The sequence below is a fragment of the Aptenodytes patagonicus genome, chromosome 3, assembly GCF_965638725.1.
Source record: "Aptenodytes patagonicus chromosome 3, bAptPat1.pri.cur, whole genome shotgun sequence".
NCBI lineage: Eukaryota > Metazoa > Chordata > Aves > Sphenisciformes > Spheniscidae > Aptenodytes > Aptenodytes patagonicus.
Window position 1 is genome coordinate 11,164,458 of NC_134951.1, and position 27,356 is coordinate 11,191,813.

Here is a 27,356-nt window from a genome sequence, read left to right on the forward strand (position 1 = left end):
GTTCTGGATTTCTAACGCAAAATTCCTGTGTCAAGGACCACTATATAGGATTGCGAAAACCATGTCAATTATTAATATGTTGCACAAAACCAGAAAAAGGGGATATTTTTGCAAAGAACTAGGCACGGAACTGTTACTGTAAAAATTCCATGTATTCTTTCATGCTTCTGACGGGCATTTCATAATTCTCTCATTTGAAATAGCCTACTGCAAATCCTCTGAGGAAGTTCAGTATTTCTTGATAAGAAGGATGAGGGCATAAATTGATGAAGACAACATTTCCATATCTGACACCATTGATTCTTGAGGTTTTTCTGGTTGGAATCTAGCAAATGAAAACAAGAAGGGGGGTGAGCTACTATGAAAGATGAATTCATACTGATTCATTTAGAACAGTGGTCCACAAGTTTTTTTGATCAAGCACTCCTATCAATAAATAATTTCTATCAGTAAAAAGTTTTTCAGCATGCACACCCAATATATCTTTTTTTAATTGATATAAATTGTATACATGTGTTACTGAATTTCTAATATTTTCTTCCTGCACTCCAATGTCCGTGCGCCCCACTTTGGAGACCACTGATTTTAGAGTGTGCAAGTATGTAGATAGTACACTTAACATATAAATGATGCTGCCTGTAAAGTAATAAAGGGTTTAAAATGAAAGAAACTGTGTTGGAATAATATTCCTGGTTATATTTAGATCAAGTAGATTTTGACACTCTCAGAAAGACTAAAGAAAGTTTTCCAACAGCAGCCATCAATCACAGACTACTTCCTAATTTACTGGAGGCATGTCACATAGTGATTTGAGAAATGAACAAAGCTACACCCTTCATTTTCACTTCTGTATGATATCCTTCTATTCAGAGAGCTCTTGCAAGCTATGCTCCACAGAGACACACAACATTAATTGAACATTTCATTGCTGTAATTCTGCTCCTAGCAATCAATCCACTGTGCAAAAAGATTTGAAACTTACTTTTACTCAGTGAACACAATAAAAAAATGTTGTGGTTTAACTTCTGCTGGCAACTAAGTACCACCCAGCTGCTTGCTCACTCCCCCCAGGTGGGATGGGGGAGAGAATCAGAAGAGTAAAAGTGAGAAAACTCGTGGGTTGAGATAAAGACAGTTTAATAGGTAAAGCAAAAGCCACGCACACAAGCAAAGCAAAACAAGGAATTCATTCACTCCTTCCCATCGGCAGGCAGGTGTTCAGCCATCTCCAGGAAAGCAGGGCTCCATAATGTGTAACGGTGACTTGGGAAGACAAATGCCATCACTTTGAACATCCCCCCCTTCCTTCCTCTTCCCCCAGCTTTATGAGGTGAGCATGACGTCATATGGTGTGGAATATCCCTTTGGTCAGTTGGGGTCAGCTGTCCCAGCTGTGTCCCCTCCCAGCTTCTTGTGCACCCCCAGCCTGCTCGCTGGTGGGGTGGGGTGAGGAGCAGAAAAGGCCTTGACTCTGTGTCAGCACTGCTCAGCAGTAGTGAAAACATCCCTGTGTTATCAACACTGTTTCCAGCACAGATCCAAAACAGAGCCCCATGCTGGCTACTGTGAAGGAAATTAACTCTACCCCAGCCAAAACCAGCACAAAAAGTTATACCTCAATTTCAACTTCTTTATCCTCCTCCTTAGCTTTTAAAAAAGCAGTTGTTTTGAACACTGTTGGGACTGTAAAACAGGCCAACGTCAATCCTTAAGCGTAGGCAAAGTTATAAAAAGGAGAGTAGTTTTCTAGCTCTCTCATTTATTTTGTTTAAAACTGGCATAATCTATATATGCCTTATAAATGTTCATATAATCTTAACAGGGTTGCTTTTTTTCTTTTCAGTGCCTGATGCTGAGCCTTTGACTCGTAGTTTTTTTATTAAGTTCTGGAGCTTCTTTTAATATGTCACTCCATTGAAGAATTTGCATTACACTTCTTTTGAGATTTCTGATCTGATCAGAAGAAAATAAATTGCGTTGGATTTCTGTCTTTTAAATATATGATTTCCCTTAAACAGGAACAGAAAACAGTTTAAGGAAAGAATGAAAAAGTACTTTGGTGCTTTTTCAAGAAAATAAATCATTAAACAATGTTACTCTTAAATACTTTGTAAACTTCTTTATTTAAAAAAAAAAGGTAAAACTGAAAAATAAAATTAAGATGATAAATATTCCATATTTATTTACATTCAAATTATTCTGTCAAAATGCCAGTATAGCTGCTCAGCTTGCGGGAGTGGGCATTACAATACATTATGAATTGTGGAGACTGATGCTCTATACATTCTATTACAAAATCCAGTTGAGTAGAAATGCTTGAGTACTGCAGGACTAAAGACTTGTGTTTAGGAGTAGCTCCTCTGATGGCAATGAATAGTAGCCAGTTGGAAGCTTTTTGACAGCCTTTCGACTTCTTTTGGTAGGAAACAAACTGCTAGTTAAAACTAACACATATCAATGAACAAATCCTGAAATTATTCATTGCTAATTTTATACTCATTGCTAATTCAAGTGCTGTGTTATGAATGTCCCACTTTAAAATAAGGACCAAAAGACTCTATCTCGCTGTCCTGGTTTCGGCAGGGATAGAGTTAATTTCCTTTCTAGTAGCTGGTACAGTGCTGTGTTTTGGGTTTAGGATGAGAACAAAGTTGATAACCACCCATGTTTTAGTTGTTGCTAGGTAATGCTTACACTAGCCAAGGACTTTTTAGTTTTCCATGCTCTACCGACTGAGAAGGCTGGGGGTGCACAAGAAGCTGGGAGGGGGCACAGCCAGGACAGCTGACCCCAACTGGCCAAAGGGACATTCCATACCATGGGACGTCATGCTCAGTACATAAACTGGGGAAAGCTGGCCGGGGGGGGCCGCTGCTCGGGGACTGGCTGGGCATTGGTCGGCGGGTGGTGAGCAATTGTACTGTGCATCGCTTGCTTTGTGTATTATTATTATTATTATCATATTATTATTATCATTTTATTTCAATTATTAAACTGTTTTTATCTCAACCCACGACTTTTTCTCACTTGCGCTCTTCCAATGCTCTCCCCCATCCCACCGGGGCCGGGGGGGAGTGAGCGAGCGGCTGCGTGGTGCTTAGTTGCCGACTGAGATTAAACCACGACACTCGCCCAGAATTTCCTTAAAAGCTGTGGAAAATGGGAGATTAGATAGGAAACCCTTGACACCCAGTCCCTCTAACACATCCCTCGCCCCCCTTTTTTAGCACCCTGGTTGGCTTTTGCCAGTACAGGCTATATAGACAGCAGGTGTACATACATAGCCATGTCTTAAAATGGTCTAATTCTGTGGACATCTGCTGTGGTTTGATAAGAAATAAGAATTACAATTTCAGACAGAAATAAGAATAGAAGAATACAGGTTTGGTTTTGTTTCTCCTCAGGACTGCCAAGATAATTTTCTTTGTAGCAAAGTAAGATTGAGAAGTAAAGAAAAATGAAATCAGAATTAAATGATTTATTGATTTTTGGTAATATTCTATGTATGCCAAATGCTATAGAAATATGAAATCGCATGATTCGTATCTTAATTGATTAAAGAGACACAACTGATGCATTAAAATACCATATACCTAATAAATGTCTAGTCATCAGTCATGTCTTAATACAATATTTGGTCACATGATAAATTATATTAAAGATATATATCTAGAACTTTCTGAACTGTACAGATGAGTATTGAGCTATACACAATCATAATACAAATACTTTTTATTGTTTTAGCAAGGCATGTTTATCCTTTGGAACAGATTGTCTACTGAATTTTCTGGTTTTTTGTTTCTGAATCAGTATTAGGTAGCTTCTGAATGACAGGGAAGTCTGAGTGACGTTCTTAATAGCCAAGTTACAAGATAAAATTCTAGTTTGATCTTTTATGTCCCATGGACTGTAGAAGATAATAGTGTGTCCTTAAAATCTGTTAAACTATCCTTAGTTCATTTTCCATGATAAAAAGAGGTAGGTAAGGATTGATTTATAGTCCATCAAAAGAGTGTTTCCATTGCTTTTTCTTTATGCAGGGAGAGTAGGGCCTTCAGACCGTTCTGAAACTGAATTATATCCTTAAGAAGCAATATGGGAAAAAGCACAGAAGTGGTGGAGGGATAATAAATTATCTGTGAAGACACTGATTGTGTGATCCCAAAATGTTAATGTACCATCAGTGTGAAGTTTTGAAGTGAAATGAAGTTTTGTATTAAAAAAGATATTCTAGTGTTACAGAAAAATTTGGAAGGCATGTGCAGCTTGAATTTATTTGATATATTGCTTCTTAGCTGCTGTTACAATTCATCTGAATGGAGTTTGCCTTTCCAGCCCTCTGACTTCTAATGAAACTGCAGAATTGACTATGAGTGAGATGCTCTCTCTAGCTAAAGTGGTATAAATCTACAAAAAAAAAAAGACTGAAATAATTTGGGTAAAACTGAACTTATACTTCAGCAAGTTAATCACCTCGTTCGTTGCTAGGTAGTTGTCCACCAAATGACAGATATAAGTGTGGGCATGATTAGCAGATGTGAGCCATAACTTTCTACCATCATGATATGCTGTGCTGGCAGGAAAAAACCTAAAATAGTAGCCTGAGCAAGACAAGGAGCATGGTGTGCTATAATAAGAGGGTTGTGAGTTATTTAGGACAGTGATTCCCAAACTGTGGTCTGTGGGCCACTGGTTGTTCCCAGGATGCTTGCTTGTGGTCCAGGAAGAGCTGGCTGATCAGATGGAGTAGTCTCTCTCACTGGTTTCCACTTGCTAAGCGGCATTAATGGTAGCTAAGAATACTTTTCCAATAATGCATTTTTTGTGTAAGCATTTGCTGCGGTGGCCTTAGAGGTGTTGTGCCACCATGAATGTGTGGTGATGGTGGGGAGTGGGACTGTGGTCTGCACTGCTGCAAACAGGAGAGGAGGAGATCATGAAAGTTAGGTGTTCCAAGAACTGCGCTCCTAAAAATAGGGAGTCAACCTTAGCTAACAGCCTTTGTCCTTGTTGTTGTGTGTAACCCCAAAGGAGAGAAGTTACACAAAGGCACAGGGAGTCAGTATGCATTTGGTAATTTTAGCTAGCTTGTGACTCTCATTTATTTTAAGTAGTACAGATGTTTTTAATGATTGCTGATGTTGGAGAATACCTACCCTGCTGAATCAGGTGAATCAGAGCTACTGGCAATCTGTTCGGTCAGTACAAAACCACCTCAAAATTAGTGTCTGTAGTGCTTAGAAGGTTTTTGACCAGTGAATCCTTATCTGGGCTTCAGCACTGTTCGGTTAGATATCAAACAGCAGTAGTAATGGTAGGTATCTGGCCACATTCAGGTACACAGTGATAGCCGTGTTTAAAAGGCATTTACATCTTGTATTATACAAGTAAAGGGAAAAAAGCAGAAGAAAGGCAGCTGAGCTGGCATCTCACATGCATACTTTAAGCCTATGTATACAGACATTTAATTCACATTACACACATTTAATTCACATTAATTTATATTTCAACAATATTTTCTGCTTCCTAGGCATATAAATTAAAATATCTGAGAGTCATTTAAAGTTGGATTATCTTTAATATAAGTTCTTTACAGGCTTAGTCAGTTACGTTTAAATATTACAGACTCTCAGAACTCTGTAGTCATGTTTGTATCCCAGAACACATAGCAGTGCTTAATTTTAATGCAGAATTATATGGCAAGGTGTCTCCCAGTCCAATAGTATCAGACTGTAGATACATTAAAAAGAACCAAGTTGTAAGCATGCCATCCAGGTAGAATTAAGCTAGTTTCATATCAAAGTGTCAATTTTTTTAATCTATGGAGAGGAGAAACTTCCTGTTTACGAACCTGGCCTTGGCACTGATTAATCACATTGAGCTCTTCACATGGTATTCGTCAACAGCGAGGGATCCACATTGGGGTGTGCACAGAGGAACTGGTTGTTTTCACAGGACGGGACAGGAACTGTCAGCTCAGTGCAGTGCAGTCCTGCTGCCCCTCCTGATACGTCTTTGGAAAAGGCAGCTTAAGGAAGGAAGTGTGTGTGCATATGGAAAAGTTATTATGAGGCATTTAAATGCTGAGGTTTTTGTCTTTGCCTGGTAAGATCTGCATTTTACTCTATGGTTTTAGTGCTAGGTGTCTGTTTTAAGGAAATAAATGATCATTTCATGTTATGAACCCACTGGAATGTTTTGAATCTAAATGTGTGAAAAGAAAGCAGCCCTAGGGATGCTGCAGTACTCTGTTTACTGTAACACTTCTTTCCTTTGAGCCGCATTCAGTTAATTATTCATAGAGGTCCCATAATCATGCCCATAATTATGCAAATAGATCCTTTGAGCGAAACCTTGGCATTTGGCATCGACTTTATCAGTTCTGTTTTAATTTTAAGCATGTGTTTAAAGATCTTGTTCCATTCAAAATCAAAACTAAGAAAATACAATTTTGCCATATGTGAAGTATTTCTAAGTTGCTCTGTTGTTTTCTTTTCTGGCCAACCAAAATAGTATCAATTTTAACTGCTCATAGCATCATACCTTAACAGCCATGTATTTATTTGTAATGATCACTTAAACATTGTTAGCTGATTCTGGTACCACTTAATGCATATCTCTATATTCCATTGTCTTTGATGGAGTAGTGACCAATTATTGCTGGTTTGACTAAGAAGAGGGCTTTGTCTTTACTTTTATTATAGCTATATGAAAAAGAGTCCTCTATTTTCTCTATTTCTTTCAAGGTTTTCCACTGAGTCTGTCAACATAATATCTGTAGGCATATTATTAAAAATATCCATGAACAGCTTTCTAATCCACTCTCGTACTTTATTCAACTAATTCCCCTGTTAGAAGAACCAGAATTTTTCATCCATATCTTCAAATAAGGTTAATATAATTCTGTTTTTAAAGATGTGTTTTAAAGTAACAACTGTTGAAACCTGATACAGTCTTCTGGATCCTTATCCAGAAAACAAGATGTTTTAAAAAAAAAAAATTGACATTCATCCATTGGAGAGCATAATGTCTTTACTGCATTCCAGGAAACTTTGGACATAGGTTTTGAGATTGTTTATGGATCATTTTCCGCCTTTCACCCCATGACATAGGTATGTTCTCCAGCTGATACCATCGCTTATAATTAGATGCAGATGGCTGTTAGTGGGGGGAAAAAAGTGTTCAAGAATGTGAACCCTATGAAAAGGTAACATTTATATCTTTTGGTGTCTTGACTTTAGAAGGCATGTCACAGTTCACTGAGATGAGCAGTGCTGTGATGTTTCAGAGTAACTCATGTAAATGTTTACCATACTATTGTAGGGAAAGTAAAAAAGTAAAATAATTTAATAAACAAAATATTGAGATTATTCAGATTTTTTTCCCAAGGGAGAATGCTTAAGAATCTTTTAATCCAAGTCAGTTTGAAAGATATATTTACATCTGGTGACAGAATGAAAATGGACTATCCTCACAGCAGAGAATAATCCCTTCTGTCTGAAGGTGTAATGGGTCTAGGTTTGTTTTGATAGTTGAATCAAAAAGTTTATTCACTACATAGGTTAGCTGTAGGAAGAAAGCTGATCAATACTTTTATTTATTAATAATAGTTTCTACTTTATTATCTAAACCTTAATTTTGATGCCCACAAAGCTTGCAACAAATGGTGCAGATCTTGATGGGATCAATCCAGTGTTTAACGGCAGTTTTATTTTTAATTCACAGTAATCTACAGTCGTAAGACCATCAGCAATGCACAACATAATTCCAGATTCTAAAAGTAACCGGTTTGGAACATGGAGTCTTTCTGTTTGCTTTGGTTTTAGGAGTTTCCCGTTCTTTAAGGAGCAATGTAGGCGTTTCAGGGAAGTGCAGGAAACTGTAAGGCAGACTATGCAGGAAGAATTAACTGCAAATGGCCTCATTCTTAGATAATCAGCTTCATTAATGAATTATTCTTACCTCTTGTGCATCTACTTAAATCTCAGCAAGATCCGAGTAAGGGCTGTGTGCTTCCAGAAATGATAAAGGACCAAATGATACAGTACTGTGGACTCAGGTTGAATGAGGGGGTCTCATTGCTGCTTGCTGGATGAAGGAGTTCTTTTTTCCTCCTTTTGATACTGCATGGGACTATTCTTTTTCTTTAAGCTAGACATATTCTTGTCTTTCTAAAGGTTGAATTTTATGTTTTGTGCATTAATGCATTTATTAAAATAATCTAATTTACTACAGCTATCAAATTACTGGTGTGGTCAGGTGACTGCTTAGTTGCCAAATTAATCCCCGTTGGGTTAAATGTTATAGGAGACTACTAAAATTCTCTGGGATTGCCACTGCAGTGCCATTTTTTTCAGAACAAAACTGTGGTTTTGAATATATTAACATGGAGTCTTTGCTGTCAGAGACTCCACTGACTTCTGTACTAGTGTTTACGTGATTTGGAGGAAGAAGTTTTATCCTGCAATTAATCGTGAAGAGACTAATTTCAGTATTTCTGAATGCTCTTTAGTATATAAAACTCTACATGATCATATTTGGATCTGTTTATGTGTAGAGTGCAGGTCAAATTCAGTTGCTGTCTTTTTATATAAATTACACTGTAAAGCCACAGGCAGTTTCAAAGAGTTTTCAATGAGCGATGGCTTCGATGTCTGCTAATGTAAATGAATGAGAAAGTCAACCTTTGCCCAGCAGTGACCCTACCACTGCTTGTGGGTCACAGGTGGATTGGTTTGCTTTCTATGTAGCACATCTCACCTGTGTAAAAATGAAGACCAAAAAAATCCCTTATTCATCTATAGTGACAGATCAGCTTTGTAGCGGTGGCACTTTAGTCTATTTCGGCTATAATGCAAAACTCCAAGAAAAACAAAGCCATCACAGTATCTTTGGCATGTTGCCACACTTGCTATGCTAAGCAGTTCAGCTAGGTGACTAAGAATGGAACCTTCAGCATTTTCTTCAGGAAGGTTAAAAAGGAAACTGCTATCTTGGTAATAGGGAATAAATCTGCCAATTAATTTTTGAATAGTGTAACAGAACACTGGAGAAGAGACAATATAAATCATAATTTCAAGTGGTCAATTTGACAAAAATGTCCCCAAAGATATAAAATTTGCACTATACAGCACATGCAGATGGTTATTAAAAGCATCAACAACTGATAAAGAAACCTGCTATATTTAAAGAAAGTACAAGGTGAAATTCTATTTCCTCTCCTCAGTTTTGCCACTGATTTTAATAAATTCAGGCTTTTACATACGCTGTTTCGTCCAATTCTCTTTTGCCTTGTGCTGTGCAAAGTAATGAAAGATGAAGTATGGAGTGCTCCTCAGTCAAAATCGTGGCCTTTTCCGATGATGGCAGAAAGCATAACTCAGTGGAGAGTGTCAGACCAGAGAACTAGATTCTCCCGGCTGCTGGATTCGCTTCATGTCATGTCAGCCAGCAGCAGACCCCCTGTTGCTGAGCCACAGCTGGTTTCCTTTGCTGTCAGCTTGCACTCCTTGTGCAAAGAGGAGCCCAAACAGAGACTTAGAAGGCTTTTCAAGACAGGTAGCGATTAGAAGCATTGATTGAGCGCTGTGAGGTAGCACTGCATTGCAAAATATTTTGCATACGTTTCGTGCTACAGCCTGCAGCGCTGGTAGCACGGGGTCACGTTCTCTGCTGGAATAAACTGACGTAGCTCTTTGCAGTCAGCGGTGTGGCACCAGTTTACAGCATCAGGGAATCTAAGATAATAATTTTGAAAACTTCTTATAACCCATCAATTTTGAAGGATACAGATGAAAGATGGAAAAATGTTATGCTTGCCTAAGTGGGTCGTTTACTCCTTAAAATAAAAAGGATGCTAGACAGTGTTGTTAAATAATTTGGATCTGTTTACTGCAGGTAGTTATTCTAGATACTAAATTTAACATTTCCATGGACAAATGAAGATAGAAACCTACACTTTCCTTTATACTTCTATTAAAATAGTATCATCCAAGATGAATATACACAGGAGTAAAGAAAAAGGACTAAGTTATACTGAATGCCATCCTAATGCCATTATAGTAGCTAGTGAAGTAGGAAATGCATTAGTGTTACTCTAAAGATAGGTGTTATTTTAGTATTATTCTGAAGAGTCATACTTATTTGAACATTTCAGTCTTGGTCTGTATCACAGTTCTAAATAAAATTTTGGGGTGGATTTTCAAGAGAAATCAGGACTGGCCTAACAAAAGTTTTAGCTTGGATTCAGTAGAAGCGTCGAGCACTTCAGAAAATGTCACCCATTGATCTGTCCGGTCGCTGTGAAGTACAAATTCTGTATTGTTACTTGTGCTACCGTATAGCTGCCCCTCCAGGTATACTCTCAGCTGCTTGCTTTTTCCCCTTCCCCCCTCTTAACATTGTGATGTGCTCCTTGTCATTTTCTCCTACTTTTAAAATAATTCTTTTTATTCCCTGTCTTTGGAATAACGTGGGTTGTCTTCCTTGGCCAGCTGTCTTACTTTGCTCCAAACTTCGGCTCTCCCTTTGCTCTCAGTCCCTCTTTCTCTATTTGTATCTGTTTAAATTTCCCAAAGTTTTGAAGTGCTGTTTTCAATTGGTGTGACTGTTAGACTTGCCAACCATGGCCCAGCACCTCATTTATCATACACCGACTGAATCAATTCCTGTGAAGTGATATTCATCCATTTTTGTTCCCTTCAACACTCATACAATTGCCACTGTCCTTTCTTTACCTCCTATGCTATATCTACCCAGTCTTGGTGATGTGCAGAACATCATTATTTTGTTTTTCTTCCACTGTTAAACTGTACAAACGCAAGTTGTTGTTAAAGTATGCTATTTACTGAAGTTGCTTTTAGTTGCTTCATTCAGTAAGAAAGTTCTATGCCTCAGTTTCAAGACTAGATTTTCCCTGTGTTAAATTTGAATATGTTAGATCTGGCCAAACATGAAAAGGTCTTGATACTGATACACTTTTCAGTAAAGAATTACCTTAAGGAACAATATATTCTGTGTGCGTTATTCCTGGAGAGACTCATACGTCACATGCCTCAGGTTGATGGTGCAAGATAATTCAAGTATCAGTGAAGCACATTTGCCCTTGCAAAACTGGGTGATACTATTTCAGATCATACATGAAATGAGTATTCACAAGGTAGACATTTGCAGGAGTACCACCTGCTAGTCAGGCAAAGCAAGGAAAATAGACTTTGTGGAGAGTCAAAGTAGGTTTCGAGGGGCCTAGACTGATTTTTGCAACATGGCCTTTTTTTGTGGTGTAAGCTCAGCAAATCAGCAAGATAATGGAAATTGCAAGATTTTCTCTGTGTTGCTCAGACAGACATTATTGGTACAATGATCCCATCCAGAGGCTCAGACTGAATGTGGAACCCTTTCAGGTAGAAGTGCACACCTAGGTGCACACTTTTTCCTGAAGGTCTTGTTATTGACTTCATTTTCTCAACCACCAGATCTTCAAGTAGAATCATAGAATCATAGAATCATTTAGGTTGGAAAGGACCCTTAAGATCATCGAGTCCAACCGTTAACCTAACACTACCAAGTCCACCACTAAAACATGTCCCTAAGTGCAACATCCACACGTCTTTTAAATACCTCCAGGGATGGGGACTCAACCACTTCCCTGGGCAGCCTGTTCCAATGCTTGACAACCCTTTCAGTGAAGAAATTTTTCCTAATATCCAATCTAAACCTCCCCTGGCACAACTTGAGGCCATTTCCACTTGTCCTATCAGTTTTTACTTGGGAAAAGAGGCCAACACCCACCTCGCTACAACCTCCTTTCAGGTAGTTGTAGAGTACATGAGCTCTGCTTCCTCTCATTGTTTATGAAATCTCTGCCAATGCAAGGCTACTTCATTGCTTTCTTCCTAATCCCTCTTTTTATCTTATTTTTTTCCTGCAATGCCAGAGAGGTGTGCTTCACTTCAGCACCTGGTATGAGAAGGTTGAACCTGGTTATGTTGACAACTGCTCTGGTGGCTTGTCTTTGCTGTGGAGTTACTCTGGAATGCCCAGAGACCTCAGCCCCTGAGGAAGAGTAACACTACACTGGTGTTGTTTGGTACCTGTTTGCTTGTATGTAGTCCTAACTATTTCAGGCTATGCTCAGTGATTCTTCCTTAATAAGCTGTGGTAGAACTAATTCATTTTGGAATTACTGGAAGAGGGGAGAATTGCCGGAACGTTTTGAAGGGCTGCCAGTACTGAAATTATTTGTTATTTTGCAAGCGTAGACGTGCACACCTAGACATGAAATGACTTCAAAACTGGGAAAAAAATGGTTAAAGCCTAGATAAAAGCCTAACTTATGGTAAAGTAAGGGCATACTGTTGTTTTCTTGTGCTCTGTAGTTTCTTGTCTCATAGAGGGTATTCTGCAAAGTAAAATGGCGTGCTGAGTGGAATACCTGGTGTGTTGGAATGACCTTACTCAAGTTTTACAACCAAATCAGCTACATGAGCATGGTGTTACAGGTCTTTTTCTTCAAAATAATTGTCTGCTGAAAAGCGGTCCTTAATAGTCCAAGTAGTGTGCTCCCATCAAAGGTGCAGCCTAGAAGTAAAAAAAGTATGAGACTAAAAAAGTCACAATGAGTTTTATACTTGTTCATATATCAAGATACATCTTGCATAGCAGTCAGCCTCAGCAAGAAAGTCCCTTCCAGTTTTGTTTTTGTGGGCAAGTGAAGAAGGGAATTCATAGAGCCTTTCACTTGGCTTCAGCGTGTCCAGAAAACAAGAAACGTAGCATGAACAATCAGCTTCCCATAGCCTCAGACCTCTTTGCTTTTGCTCCTTGAGGTGACTTTACAATGGAAATGTAGATCTGCTCCTATACAGTGATGTTTCTCTAACCTCCACCCTGCCAAGTTTTTTTACTTTTACTTTTCTTTTTTTTTTAATTATATGATCTTGAAAATTCTTATAAATTGCACTTTCTATAGTTATTCAGCTTACTGACTGTAAAATGCAGTCATTCAAATACAGAAAACTTTTCCATCAATGTTATATAAAACACCCATATTAGATTTGCTTTATGCTTGTTAAAGTGATTCTGGAGGCATAGATTGGTGTAGAACTGCATAATAAAACACTGTTTAATGGTGTTTGCCTTGCCAAAATTGGAGACAACCAACAAAATTCTACTTCAAAGTTTGTACTGTTGTCTCATCATACCTTGGTAATAGTTATTCTAATCAGTTAGAGGGAAGCAAGACTGGGAATGCAGAATAAAAAAGAAATCTCTTACAGATATCTTAATTTAATAAGTTCAGTGTGCTCCTGTATGCTTTTAATAAAAATTTGGGTTTTAGTATTTGTCATGTTTATTAGTTCATTCTGTCAGACTATGCTTGTACTAATTTAATTATAATACAGCTTCCTTTGAAAAACAGATTAGGTGTTAAAAGTGTCCCAGCAATAGGTATGTAGATAGCAAAGGAAATCAGTAGTTGAATTTGTAAATTAAGGTCTTGTTATTTTTCTAATAAAGAAAATAATACATATGACCACTTCAGTATCTTGAGTAAAAGATAATTTATTTGTGGAGGATACCTTTACAAAAAGTAATTGCTCCAATAAACACTAATGAGTGGTGTGTTTATCTTAAAAGTTGCATGAACAGTTTCTGAGGGTACTAGGGCCAGATTAAGGTCTAAGGGTTAATCTAAAACACAATGCTTTAAGACCTGGTTCCTGGTGTCAGGAGGAGTTCTTCAGTATTTATTGAACATTCTTTCACGGTTTCGATCCCATTTTTTCGGCATTTTATCACTTGCTGATACAAATTATCCAGGGTTCAATAATCAAATGAAAGATTGGGTGAAGCATTCAGGCTTTAAGCAATATATCTTTAGGGGATGTATTTTCGAACATATTTGCCCTTACTAGACCCACAAACCTGAAATCTCAGTTTTTAAGCTTACAGTTGTATTTGAACATTTTCAGGTGGCATCATTCAATTGTAAGGAATTATTGTGTTTTGCTATAAGAACAAAAACAATCAAATGATTTATTTAATTTCCAGAATTAGACTTCTGACTATGCATGCCAGTTTAACAGGTAATCCTTCTAAGTAATTTAGTTGTGGGGTTGCTTTCGGCCTGTCACTACATGAAGGCAAAGATGAAACTTTTTGTGCGTTGCTCCATCTAAACAGTAGTTACTCTGTCACAACTGCTGCTCCTGCCGCCAGTGTTTGTATGCATTTGTAGTGGAAAAAGGAGGTGGGGCATAAAGTCTGAAACACTTAGCCCTATATGTTGGTTGCACTTACGGTATTTGATGAAAATGCAGTGGACTTAACGTGACCCTGAGCTAGCTCTCCTGAACTATTTGGTTGGCCATACTTGATGCTTTGTGCCTTCCCTTTTCATATGCTTTGATATCATCACTGACCTTTCAGTATCTTCTCCCTCTTTGCTTTTCTTCCTCTTGATACTTTCTTGTGGTGTTACTGCGTTTTCATGTGTTTAAACTTGTTATTTCTCCTCACTTAACATTAAGCAGTATGGTGATGTGTCTTGCAGCTGAAATGAGCAGCATCTTCAGAGGAAGAGGTGAATCTTTTTCCAGTCCCCTGGATCAGTCTCCAGATACTTACTTGTCTTTATCCTGTAAAAGGCCCGGTTCTGAAAATTCTTGACCATGAGAGTTCATATGCTGGGTTTGTCCTTAGATACCCTGGTACTACCTCCTAGAGTAAATGACCCAGGGAAGAAGAAGATACAGTGCAGGTAGGGCAGCGGTTTTTACCTCCCTTTCCTTCGTGGCATATAATTACAAGTCAGCTTTTCACACAGTTCCTTACTTGTTCGTGAGTAATTTGGGGGCCTTCTGTATGAGTGGATCCTGGGACAGACTTTAAAGTCACTCCATGACAAGTGTCCATATGTACTCAGCTCAAATGTTCAGTCACCTGTTGTGACCAGGGTAGCTGGGAGTTTGGATGCACAAGCATTCCCTTGTGAAATTAGGGAAGTACAAAGGCATGCAGAAATTATATGCACAAATTTGAGGGTAGTGTTGGAAAATCCGGCCTCCAGTATCTTTTCGAATCATCCAGTAAAAAGGAGTCTATGATTTTTGGAGATTTTTTTAATGAAAGGCTAAATTTTATGAATCTCCAGTCTAAAGTCTGCTCATATAACTGATATGCTTTTTTTTCCTGCCTAAGAATTTCCCTTGCATACACAGCAGAAAAACAAACAAACACAATTCTCTGTTATTTCCCTTAAACCCAAAGTCCTCTTTCCTAGCAAGATTAACTTGTCGACTAATCTTAGAGCAAACACTTTATTTCAATCTATCATTGTTTTCTGACTGTGGGTTTAGCAGAGGTCAGAAAAAGAGATTCATTAAAGTGATTGCGCATTTGTTTTTTCCAAAAGTACATCAGAAGATTAATGGTTTGCCAAAGAAAATAAAGAAATACAGTATTTCTTTTAATACACTTCAGCTAAATAAAGTCTTAAAATCACACGCCTTGGCCCACATGGGGTGTTTGCAGCATAAGGTACAAGTCATATAATTTCTACTATCTGAAAACTGCTTAAATGAGCTCTACTTCAGCCATGCCATTTCTTCAACACCTGAGGTGAAGTAACTCTGGTCCCTTCTCTGATGTAGAGCCATTGGAGAGCTGACTGCCAGTGTGTTTGTGCAAGTCTGTTTGCTTATATAAAGAACCCATTTAAGCTTCTCCACCCAAGAAATTCATGTTGATTTTGGATAATCCCTGGGCGATTTTATTCTGTAAAATAAATAAATAAATCTTCCAAACCTGTGACGCAGCCCAGCTCTCTCATATTTTGGACTATTAGAAGTGTAGCATTTGTGTTGGGGAAACATGAACTGACACGAGGCGTGGGCAATTTTATATTTGTCCAGAAGAAAAATAGGATGCATATTTCAATATAGGGTTATGTGACATTGGAGTTTCACCTGACAAGAGTGCAGGGTCAGTCTGTGATGAGGAGAGTTTTGCGTGTGGATCGCTAGACCCCACACTGCACGCTCATCCTCCAGTGTGGCTTCTCTAGGAGTAGTGCCAACATGATTTGGTTTGGCAACAAACCAGTATTTCAGAAGAAAAGAAAAAGTTGTATTAAACAGCTGAAACAAGTCTCTGGGGTGAGCATTGGCTGTCAGGACTCGCTTTCAGAGATCATATGTGTATGTGGCCAGTAGACGTGGGAATCTGAGCATCCTTGCTCTGAGTGGTGCTGAGCAGGGCTGCGCTGAGGATGCTTTGGCCCAGTGCAGTAGAACAGGTCTCCGTGATCATTGTCAATCATAACTAACCCATCCAATTAAAAATCGCTTCTGCAAGCTCTGCTCTGCTCTCTGCTGCTCCCTAGAAAGCGCTAGTGCAGAGGCTGGAGTTGAGTATGCTGAAGTCCTAAACTCAAGTCTGGGTGCATGAGGAAAAAGCCCCTATTTTCACTCTACTCTTAATCCCCACCTGTATGATGCATATCCTTCCTCGGGGTTCTTGCTTTGGCAACAAAGCTGGTTCTGAATAGGCACATCTCTGCTGAAATCAGTAATAGCAATAAATGTTGCCCTGAATCTCTATGCTGCTATTTATTAGGTAACTAATTATTAAATTAGATATCTAATGTCTTAAATAACTGAAATAATTAACTGTATTTGTCTAACATAGTTATCTACCTTAACTTTGAAAATGTTGAGACTGGGCTAGACTGTCTTTGCTGTATTGTTTATTAATTGCATTGCAGCAATGTTCAGCATCTCTTGTAGCAGATATTGAGTTTGTGTAGTGAAAAGCAGCTGTTAACCTCATGAGATTGAACAATACAAATAAAAATTTGTTTTGTTTCCTGCTTGGTTTCTGGGGTCTTGTGAACTGTGAGAAGTTCTCTAGAAGGTTTCTACACCTACTTTACCTCCTTTTCCCTTGCTCTAACCTGGAAATAAGCTGAAATTCTTTTAAAATCACTTATTTGCAAGAACTAAAGCTATGAATGGAATGTCAAACATTAAAAGACGTACTGATAAATCACTGGAGATGGCAGTGCCTCAGTAAAACAGTATGGAAATGATAGCAAATGTTTACAAGGGAAAATTGACCTGCTCAACCCAACACACAGTAACATACATATACTTAACATAACATAGTCTTTCACTTGTTGCTGTATCCATCATATTTCTAGTGGGCCATCATATTTCTAGTATTCTGTGTTTTATGTGTGTTATATATACCCTTAGTTAGACTTGCCATGTAGGCAGCCTACTCCTACATGAGGTTAAGCTGCTGTGTAAATAAATAAAAAGTAGGAAAGACAGCTTTTGCTAAAAATAGAAACTAAGTTTGAAAAAAAAATGTTTTGGCCTTAGGCTTTTAGTTAGACTTTTGGAAAACAGAACAAGCTTTTTGTTTTCCATTACTTGTAGAAAGCCTCATAGGCAAAATATTACTTCTCATCTAATTTTGCATTCCTTGAGTGTATTTTAGAGTGTTTTTCATTTAGAGTAAAATACTATAAATTATGCTGGGATATGATCATTAGTAGTTTTAGCAGAAATATTAGTTTAACTGAAGAACTTCTCTGTTGTGACCTCTGTGGTAATAGTTTAAGCTCAGAAAAAAGGCATCAGAACACATGCTTTAGCAATTATTTTTCTTCAAAAGGTTATGTTTCATACAGATGATCAAAAAGGCAATATAGTGCCAGCCCACTTAGGCTCCCAATTAATACTATCACTGTCAACCCCCCGATAACTGCACTACAGTAGTGTTAGTAATTTTTAGCATTTGAGGTTACTGACCAATTGCCATCAAATTTACCACATGCATATTAAAAAAACAGTCAGCCTTTATAATTTGATGAAGTATGTTCACAGACAGAGGCAGAAAGGCTTCTGTTATCACTCTCTCCAAGCAGGCACAAAACCAACTACATCTGAAATGCATCTATGCTGCTAGCTAACTTTCTCTTACAGTAGTTTTTCAGTGCCTTTGAGTTTCTTTAATGTATGTATCTTTACAGTATCTCTGCCTGATGGATACTTTCTTCCGCATCTATTTTTCACATAGAGAATTGATGCAGAGGACATCAAAAGAAACCAAGTGGGAAGTTGAACACCTAATACTTGGTGGGCTGGTTAGGGCTGTGTGTGTGCTACCTCTGCTAGCTGCTCCTGAATTGTTAGAGGTGGGTGGCTTTTGCCAGGAACCTATATGCTGTCTGTAGGACCATGGCTCAGTAATGAGCCAGTCCCCATCATGTGTCTGAACCTTGCTGCGAGGAGATTTGGCTTATTCCAGACTAAAGCTGCATTGCAAGTCAACATGTAAAAGATCAGGGGTTTAAACTGGAGTAAGAAATTGAGCCCTGAGATAATAGCATGGCTTTAAGAGATTAAGTGATATTAGTACCAGTACATCTCTTTCAGATAAGCTATAGGCATACGTTCCTTCATGCTTTCTGCCTCTTTTCTTTCATTCTTTTTTTCAGTATGTATTCTTACAGTCTTTTCCATCGAGTAGTCCAGCTTAAATTAGAGTGGTGTGTCCTTAATATAGCTTTTAGTTTAGTGATAGAGCACTTTTCTAGCAGATGAAAGAGTTGTGAACCCCCTTAGATTGGGGAACTTGAGAGCCATATCACCCACCTCATGAGCAAGAGTTAAAGATGCCCAAATTGCTGTAAATTGTTACAGGCACCAGATCATCCTTGTCTTGTTGACTGGCCAGGAAGCGAGTAACAAAATCCTCATCGTAAGTGATTGCCCAAGCTCCTTTAGGAGGTCTCTGACAAAATAGGAATGAAATTGCACAATAACCTAGAACCATGAAGCTCTAACTTGATCTTCCTTTTTGTTGCTGGATTGACAATGGTAAGAACGTGCCTAAATAGGGGTAGTTTATGTAAGTGCTAGTGCTCCATGTTGACACATATGCATTTCGTATTTTTCCTCATTCCGTGGGACTTTTTTGTGCCTCTCTTTTAGACAGGAGATTTTGGATATCTGAACGTTCTTAGTGCATAATAACATATGATAGTTTGTCGTGAGTGAAGGGACTCTTGTTCCTGGCCAGTATTGCTATTGTAGGTCCTGATCTCTCAACGTAAAGTTGGATTGATTTAAACTGATCCATTGCCTTGAGTTTGGTCTTGTACTGAATGAAGGGGAACACAATGCTAGATGATGTGCCATCAAGTTCCATGTGTTTCTGTATCCTCCCCTGGTTCCCCAGCTACACATAAGGCTTCACATCCTGTACAAGGGATTCATCAGTCTGTATTTGCCAGTGGTGGTAACTTAAAATTCAATTTTTAAGGTTGGGTTTTGTTGGGGTTTTTTTAATTAAAAAGTTTATTTCAGAGTTTTCCAAAGAAGTGAAAAAAAATGAGATGTTTGAAATTTCTATTATTAAAACAAAGGACTTCTTTTCTTTTATGTTTCAGACACAGATATTAAGGAGCTAGAGGATGTTTTTGGACTTAACGGACAAGTAGAGCATAAGCTGAACTTCCTCAAAAAGAATGTATCTAAAGATATAAAGCTGGTACTGATTGCTCATTCTATTGGTTGCTACATCACGCTGGAGATGATGAAGCGAGCATCAGAACTTCAGGTACCTTAACCTTACAGAATAAGAGTTATATTATTAGCAAAGCAATGCACATGCTTAGCCTGTGGGTAATGCCATGTCTTTCCTGTGGAAGCTCTATTCTGCTATACACAAACTTTCAACTAAAATGAAATAAAAACATTAATGACTAATCCTAATAACATATAATAAAGTAGTTTGATGGAAAATAAAGTTCTTACTCTGAATTTGGACCTTTAAATGTCCTTGTAATATAAATTATTAATAATGGTGATAAATATATTTAGGACTTTCTTGTTGTCTTCTCATCTTTAAATAATTTATGAACAGATCACTAGATATTTGGCAATTACATTATGTTACTACACCAAAAATTAAGACTGGTTATGATTTTAATAGCAGCTTCTTATCTCAAGGCAAGCAGATTGCTGGCTGTACATGGGGAAATGTGTGGAAAAGAATAGCAATATAAATTGTGATGAGTACTACAATGAACGACATTGTTTTTAAAATTTAATATATATGCATATATCATTGCTTCTGCAACTCAGTCTTCATTTGTATAACTCAATGGGAGTGGGAGGTGTTACTGCATGTTCTTGTGTATCTGAACATTTTTGTTTGTTGCTGTGAAGCAATAAGAAGGCTGAGGCAGGACCGTGTCCTTGCAACTCTGGAAATGGTAAACTGTTAGTGCTCAGTAATAACTCACTCTACTAGCAGAGGATGAATGAAGAATACTAAATTCTTATTCTTAAACATTCACTCTTGCTAAATCATTGCCTCTTCCTTTACATTATAAAATCTTCAGTGGAAGGAAGTGTAGTGTTAGCGTAAAGTCTGTGTTTAATACATGCATAAATAGTTTCTTCCACTTCTTCATAACCATTTCCACTGCACGTCTAACTTTTTCTTTTTCCCCTTTAAAGGAAATGGCAACTAAAAACATGAAACATGAGGTTAACCTGATATATTTCCACAGACATAATTTACTTTGTGTTTATAAACAAGGGCATTTTTTTTGAGAGGACTTTTATTACTGTTTTATCTTTTCAAGAGGGAGTGTTTAGAAAATATCATATGCAGTAATTTGTCCAAAAATATCAACTTTTCTTTGGTCAACATCTGTCCAGTCTTTATTACACAAATGATTTTATCTGGTTTCAACTAAACTATGATTTGTTGAGTAATTTTTTTACACCTGGCTCACTGGATACTGACAGCATGCTATTCATCAATGTTTTGAAATGTAGGTATCTTTGGGACACTCTTAGACTGCATGGTGCACTGTGTGCATGAAGTTAATATATGACAAGCTACATTTAAGATGCATTTAACAATAGAAAATACTTGTGTAAGCTAGAGCGTTGTGCAACCTTTGTCCCTTTGCCAAAAATAAGTTAACTGTTAGCTTTTATAACATATGAAGTGTGATAATAAGAAACTTGTGTTTCCATCTCTCCCTTTATTTTTACTGGAATATTTGATTCCCACAAGATTTTGAACACATATGTGTATTTTAGTAGCTAGATCATTTGATTTTATTTTTGTGTAGTTCTTATGTGATGTTCTTTTATTACATGAGTTTTGGGTTTGGTCTTACATTCTCTGCTTTAAGAACCTTTAATTGCTTACAGTTCATTATTCCAAGCTAGAGGTTAATGTGTTGTATTTATTGTTCAAATAATTCAGTAAATGTTTATATTTGGAGCGTATGTTTAGCAGATTTGATTTTTGTTACCCAATTTAAAGCCCTTTCATAATCTAACCAGATATAGACTAGATTGTCCCTCTCTTGTAGAATGATGAGGGAACCTGATGAACCTTAAGCTAGCATGCATGAAAAGGAGAAAGTACTATCTCCTTATCTCTCCTTCTTGGTTGCTCTTCAGCTGTCGGTTTTGAATGCTGCTAATTTCTTGGGCCCTAGTGCTCTGCAGGTTAATGGGGTACTGTGGTTTTTTTTCTTAAACTTCTGTGAAATATGCTTTCTTCTTTCATTAAAACAGATATGAAACAGGAATTGCTAGTTTACCCCAGGATAAATTCAGTTTTGGACCCCATCCCTATTCTTCTATTGACTCTCAGGGAGGCTTCTGTTAACAGTTTCTTCAGGAGACCCCTTAACACAAACTTAGTCTTAGGCTGATGCCTTTAACTAAGTCTAATCAGTAGAGAAGAACCACACAGGTTACATCCATAGTTGTAACTAAGTGGGGCTACTGCATGGATTTGAGTACTGGGCCAGCTATGCAGTGACGTTTTTGGACTAGTCTCTAAGAGACTTTTTGGCCCACAGCAGCCAGCAAGTCCCAGGCAACACCCTGGCATGGTTCTGGGCTTGGCAGAGGCCCGGGGCCATTCCCAGTAGTTAGTTTGGATGCAGACATCCTGGTGTTAGGCGGGGGAAATTCCGCCATGTGGACACAGACCATCCTATGCCATCCTGTTCCACGGCAGGACCAGGGAATAGTTCCCGGCCATTCCGTTTGCTGGCACACATGTAACTGTGAACATTTCTCAGTTGTCATGGTGGGCATCAAATCTTAACAAGGTTTGTCTCTTCGTGGGAAGTGGAGCATCCAGAGTTTGTCAGACTGCTAAAAAAATTTGATACTGGGAAGGAAAAATGTTAATCAGCCTTACTGTGTGGAGATGGAAAAATGCAATAATGTACAGCTTACTTGATACTTGGTCTTAACCTCATAATCTTCTTCGCTCTTCATTCAGCCAGCAGAACTGAAAAATGAAGCTGAGTGACAAAATTGTTTTCTTAGTTGTTGGAGCTTGAGCCCAATTCATAAATATGCTACATCCTAGAGGCATTCTCTTCTAAAATACAAATCCTTACTTGGAGGATTTCCGTGTCCTTTGCTGGCGACACTACTGCGTCTTTCCTAAAACAGTCCGTTTGATCATTAATTTAACCAAAAGATTGACATATTTCCTTGCTAATGACATTCAATCTGTTACAGCATTAGTCTTTCATTTGCAGTGATGCTTTTGAAATGCCAGCACCTTTGTGGTAATAAATTAACACTTATTAATGAGTGAAACATCACAGAATGTAAGCATTGCTCTTCCTGTAAAACTCATTGAGGAGGAAGAGTTTAAAACCTCTGAGTATGTATCAGTTTAAGCAAATAAAATTTCTGTAATATATAATTCAAAACCATGCATTGCTACTATGTCTCAGCGGTGCCAAAGATTATTGAGTATTGCTAGAATTTAGTTGATTTTATAAATAATAGCTAACAAAACATAAGTTGTAATAGTTGTGTATAAAACAAGTTCACACCTTGGAAACCCTGTCACATCATTTCTGTGCACACGTTCATGTGCATCTACCTTATCTTTCCTTCACTGTGTTCTCTTCCAGACAGAAATCTGTTGGTCTGTACTTTCTTTCAAGAAATCTGCTGAGCATAACAAAATAACATAGTTCGCATTTAACGATTCCACAAATTTATACAGTAGCTTAACCATATTTTCATGTTTTTTCTTTTGTCTGTATATGAATTGCATTCAGGTCTTTCACTTGAGGAGCTACAACTTGTTCAGGATCTGGTAATGTACATAGCTTAGAAGGTTTCTGCAATGTGTCTTATTCTTCATAAATCAGTACTGACTTTCACCCATCAGGAAGCTGTACGCTAACCAAGCTTTCTTGAGTTAAGCAAACATTTCTTCATTGCTGACTATTCTAAATTATTTTATGATGTATAAAATGTTGGTGCTATTCATTCCCTTTTACAAATAAATTAAACATGCCTAACAGGAGGTATCGGGCATTTTTTGTTAACCTTTTGAACTACTGAAATTGGCTAGATATCCCTGCTGTTGGTTTTCTGTCTGTTTAGCCAGTTTCTAATCCATATAAAAATGTTTCTCTCACCCATTATTAGTATTATTAGTGGTCACAGGGATTGAATGACCTCAGCGGGAAGCATTTTGTTGGAGTTTTTTGAATATAGTTATTTTAGATGATGCTCCTATATGTGCATGGTAGCTTTATTTCTGTCTTCTTTTTTAAAATTTTCAAAATACTTAGTTAAAAAAGCAAAGGAGCTTTCGCCTGTAAAACATTATTGTTGTTACTTCTGATGTTAGAAAAAGCCAGAAATATATTTTATCATTCTTTTTTAAATTTAGCTGATAATAGATTAGTCTTTCTTTTCTGTCATTCCAAAGTTTCTGTTGTTGCATTGTTAGTAATGGGGTCCTCATTTTGTGGTTTCATACTTCAACCAAAAGGCCACGTTCCATCTGTTGTGAACAGCTTGCTTGGAAACATTGATGGCCTACAGGTACACAACAGAATGACAGATGTCACGACTCTGTTAGCTTTTTTTTTTCTATTTTCTAGAAATCTGCTTCTTCCCGATTACCTGCAGCCCTTTGCAACACATCTTAGTGGGAGAAGACATCTCTGCACATGGCCCTTCTGACAAAGACATTGATTGGGATATGAAATTTCAGAAACGCTCTTCTCTTTGCCATCTCTTGGCCAGGGAGGCTTTTTTTTTTCCAGCATGTGTGAGAAATTACCTGTATATATAGAAGTAGTTTGTTTTAAAAGAAGCTTTACTGAAACAGCGAAAAATGGCAATAGATAGTTTGCATTGCAGTGTATCTTTGTATGCAACATAAAATGCAATAAATTATTATTCACTTACAGAAGAAATGAAAGAAATCTCTCTTAACAATGTGTGAACATCAATACATAAATACTGTTTTGCAATAAGACAGAATATAAATTTTAAAGCAAACTAGCTGTTCCTGAATAACTCATGTAAAACATTCTGATTCTAAACCAAATGTCTTTTTCTGATATAGCTTATCTATTTTCAAAATAGCTTAAGATAATGGTTTTGAATGTATTCTAGATTCATTCTGGACAAGAGTGTTCACACATGAAGTTATTCAGGAATATTTCCATGTTTAGATATTCTTTATTCAGGCTTTAATTTATCAAGTCTGTTGGTCAACGTCAGTTCTGTAAGTTATCAAAGCTTTTCCAAAGTTTACTGGCACAGATAATCCTCTTTTTGAAATACAGTTTCCTGAAGACAGAAGCTTCAAGTAAGTGTCTTTTTTTTTTTTTTTTTTTCTTTTTTTTAAGCTTTTGCTTCTCCCAAGATCTGAACTGGACAAGGAGAAAATTTTGTTCTGCCACTGTTGGCAAATGCATAATTGGCCATCATAGCAAAAAGATCCCACTTGCTAAATGAGTTGTTTTTCACATGTTTTTGTGTGATGAGAATAGTTACTTATGGGGAGGGAGGAAGGAGTGTGTAAGTTGTTTTGTAATGGTTTAAAATCTCACTTGGACAAATATTAGATTCTCTCACTGCTGCCTTTCTGCCTTGAATTAAGTAGGTTCTTTTGTCTCTGGTTAACAGTTCCTTTCTGTTGAAGAGCTTGCAAAGCTCCCTCTAACTTTAGTGAAAGTAGAATTAGGCCATAAGAGAGAGAAACATGTCAGGATTCCTCTGCTAAGTGATTTATTGTGATACAGAATTCAGTGCCGTGACCCTTTACATTAATGATTTACTTTCAGTTGTGTTGAAAGCTTAATTATGAATTTGGGAAGCACTTTCATAATGTTAGGAAAGAGAAAAGTCACCATGTTTTTAAATACAGGTATTTCTACAAGAAAACAAAATTCTTTAGTATAGAATTACTGGAAATCCACAGGGACTATGAGATTAAAAGAGGGAGAATTTTTTAACAGTACAGAAACTGCTAAGCATGTCTGACCTTTGAGATAATAAGGGAGTCTTTTTAGCAGCATGAATGGATGAGGGAAAGACCGTATGAAAGCAATGATATTTGTTCAGTTCCTATTTTGCTGAGATTAGAACGTATACATGTAATCCAAGACTGGTGGTGTCATCATTACAGAAAACATCTTCTGAAAGGACACTAATTTAGCAGGTTCTGATGTCCTTAGAAGTTGTAGTGCCTTTTGGAAGTAGAAATAAAATGAAAATATAAGCACACCTGAGATAACCAGGACTATAAATTTTTATTCCATTGTTGAAAATTTAACATAATAGCATCTAATTCAAATGTTGATTACCTCAATTAGATGTCACAGTACTTTAAACAAAGTCAGTTTACGTAGCTGTTGTCTGGGTAAATTCGCTTCTGATGATCTCACTGACGATTATAAAGTTTAAAATATGCTTAGTGAACAAATATATTTTTTACCACCTTGCATGCTGTCTTACAAAAGTAAGCTTATCTCATATCTTTTGAAGAGTACAGTGAGACTGCATAAAATAGAAAAATAGCCAGAAGATTTCCGAAGAGAGATGATGTCTTCTGTCATGTAGAGGATTGTGCTTTGTAGACCTGTGTGCCAGGGTGCAGTATAACCAACAGCACAGTAGAAGCGTGAATAAATGTCCTTGGTTTGTGCAGCCTTGTTTTGATTTGTCCTTGCTGAGAACTGTTTGATCTTGGTTCCTTAATGGGTTGCAGTGATGAGTGGAATATGGATATGTAGTTATGTTTAGCAGTAGGGATCATGATCTGGAGAAACAGAATGGAGAAACATTATTTTCACACGAATTTCATGTTACTTGCAGGTTTAAATGATAGTGCAAAAAAACCCCCATAAAAATTAAAATGGGTAAAAGACTTACAGTACCACAAACCCAATAACAACATCTGCAAAATTATTATGCAGGAAAAAAATAGATGGCTATGCTTAGCAGACCTCCCAAGGGAATTGGTACACATTTCAAATAAATGCGTATCTTGTGAAGATAGCTGCAAATTTCTAGGCCATGATATAAAACTAAACTGACTCTGATGTATTTTTCTTCTCCTTCAGTCCATCCGTCTGCATAAATGAGCTACATATTAAAAAAACAAGCAAACAGCATTGGGCTGATATACACCCACCTTCATCCCCCTTTAAGTGTTGAGGGAGCAAAGAAAGAAGAACTTTAAAACAGTTTTGCACAGATTTAATCACATGTCTAAGTTCAGCTGCCTTCAGTGAGATCATAGAATCATAGAATCATTAAGGTTGGAAGAGACCTCTAAGATCATCGAGTCCAACCGTCGACCCAACACCACCATGCCCACTAAACCATGTCCCTAAGCGCCTCATCTACACGTCTTTTAAATACCTCCAGGGACGGGGACTCAACCACTTCCCTGGGCAGCCTGTTCCAATGTTTAACCACTCTTGCAGTAAAGAAATTTTTCCTCACGTCCAATCTAAACCTCCCCTGGCACAACTTGAGGCCATTTCCTCTCATCCTATCGCTTGTTACTTGGGAGAAGAGACCGACACCCACCTCGCTACAACCTCCTTTCAGGTAGTTGTAGAGAGCGATGAGGTCTCCCCTCAGCCTCCTTTTCTCCAGGCTAAACAACCCCAGTTCCCTCAGCCGCTCCTCAGAAGACTTGTTCTCCAGACCCCTCACCAGCCTCGTTGCCCTTCTCTGGACACGCTCCAGCACCTCAACATCCTTCTTGTAGTGAGGGGCCCAAAACTGAACACAGTATTCGAGGTGCGGCCTCACCAGTGCCGAGTACAGGGGCACGATCACTTCCCTACTCCTGCTGGCCACACTATTTCTGATACAGGCCAGGATGCCATTGGCCTTCTTGGCCGCCTGGGCACACTGCTGGCTCAGTTCAGCTGGCTGTCGACCAACACCCCCAGGTCCTTTACTGACAGGCAGCTTTCCAGCCACTCTTCCCCAAGCCTGTAGCGCTGCAGGGGGTTGTTG

General features: G+C 37.9%; 1 protein-coding gene across 2 annotated transcripts in view; it reads left to right on the top strand.

Annotated features, from left to right (window-relative positions):
• The window catches only part of LDAH (lipid droplet associated hydrolase), a 139,788-nt gene that overhangs the window by 47,582 nt on the left and 64,850 nt on the right, over window positions 1-27,356 (top strand). For both annotated transcript variants that reach the window (XM_076332705.1, XM_076332704.1), the window contains one exon: window positions 19,460-19,629. In XM_076332705.1, the coding sequence (XP_076188820.1) occupies window positions 19,460-19,629 (170 nt within the window). The remainder of the gene's footprint in view (window positions 1-19,459; window positions 19,630-27,356) is intronic.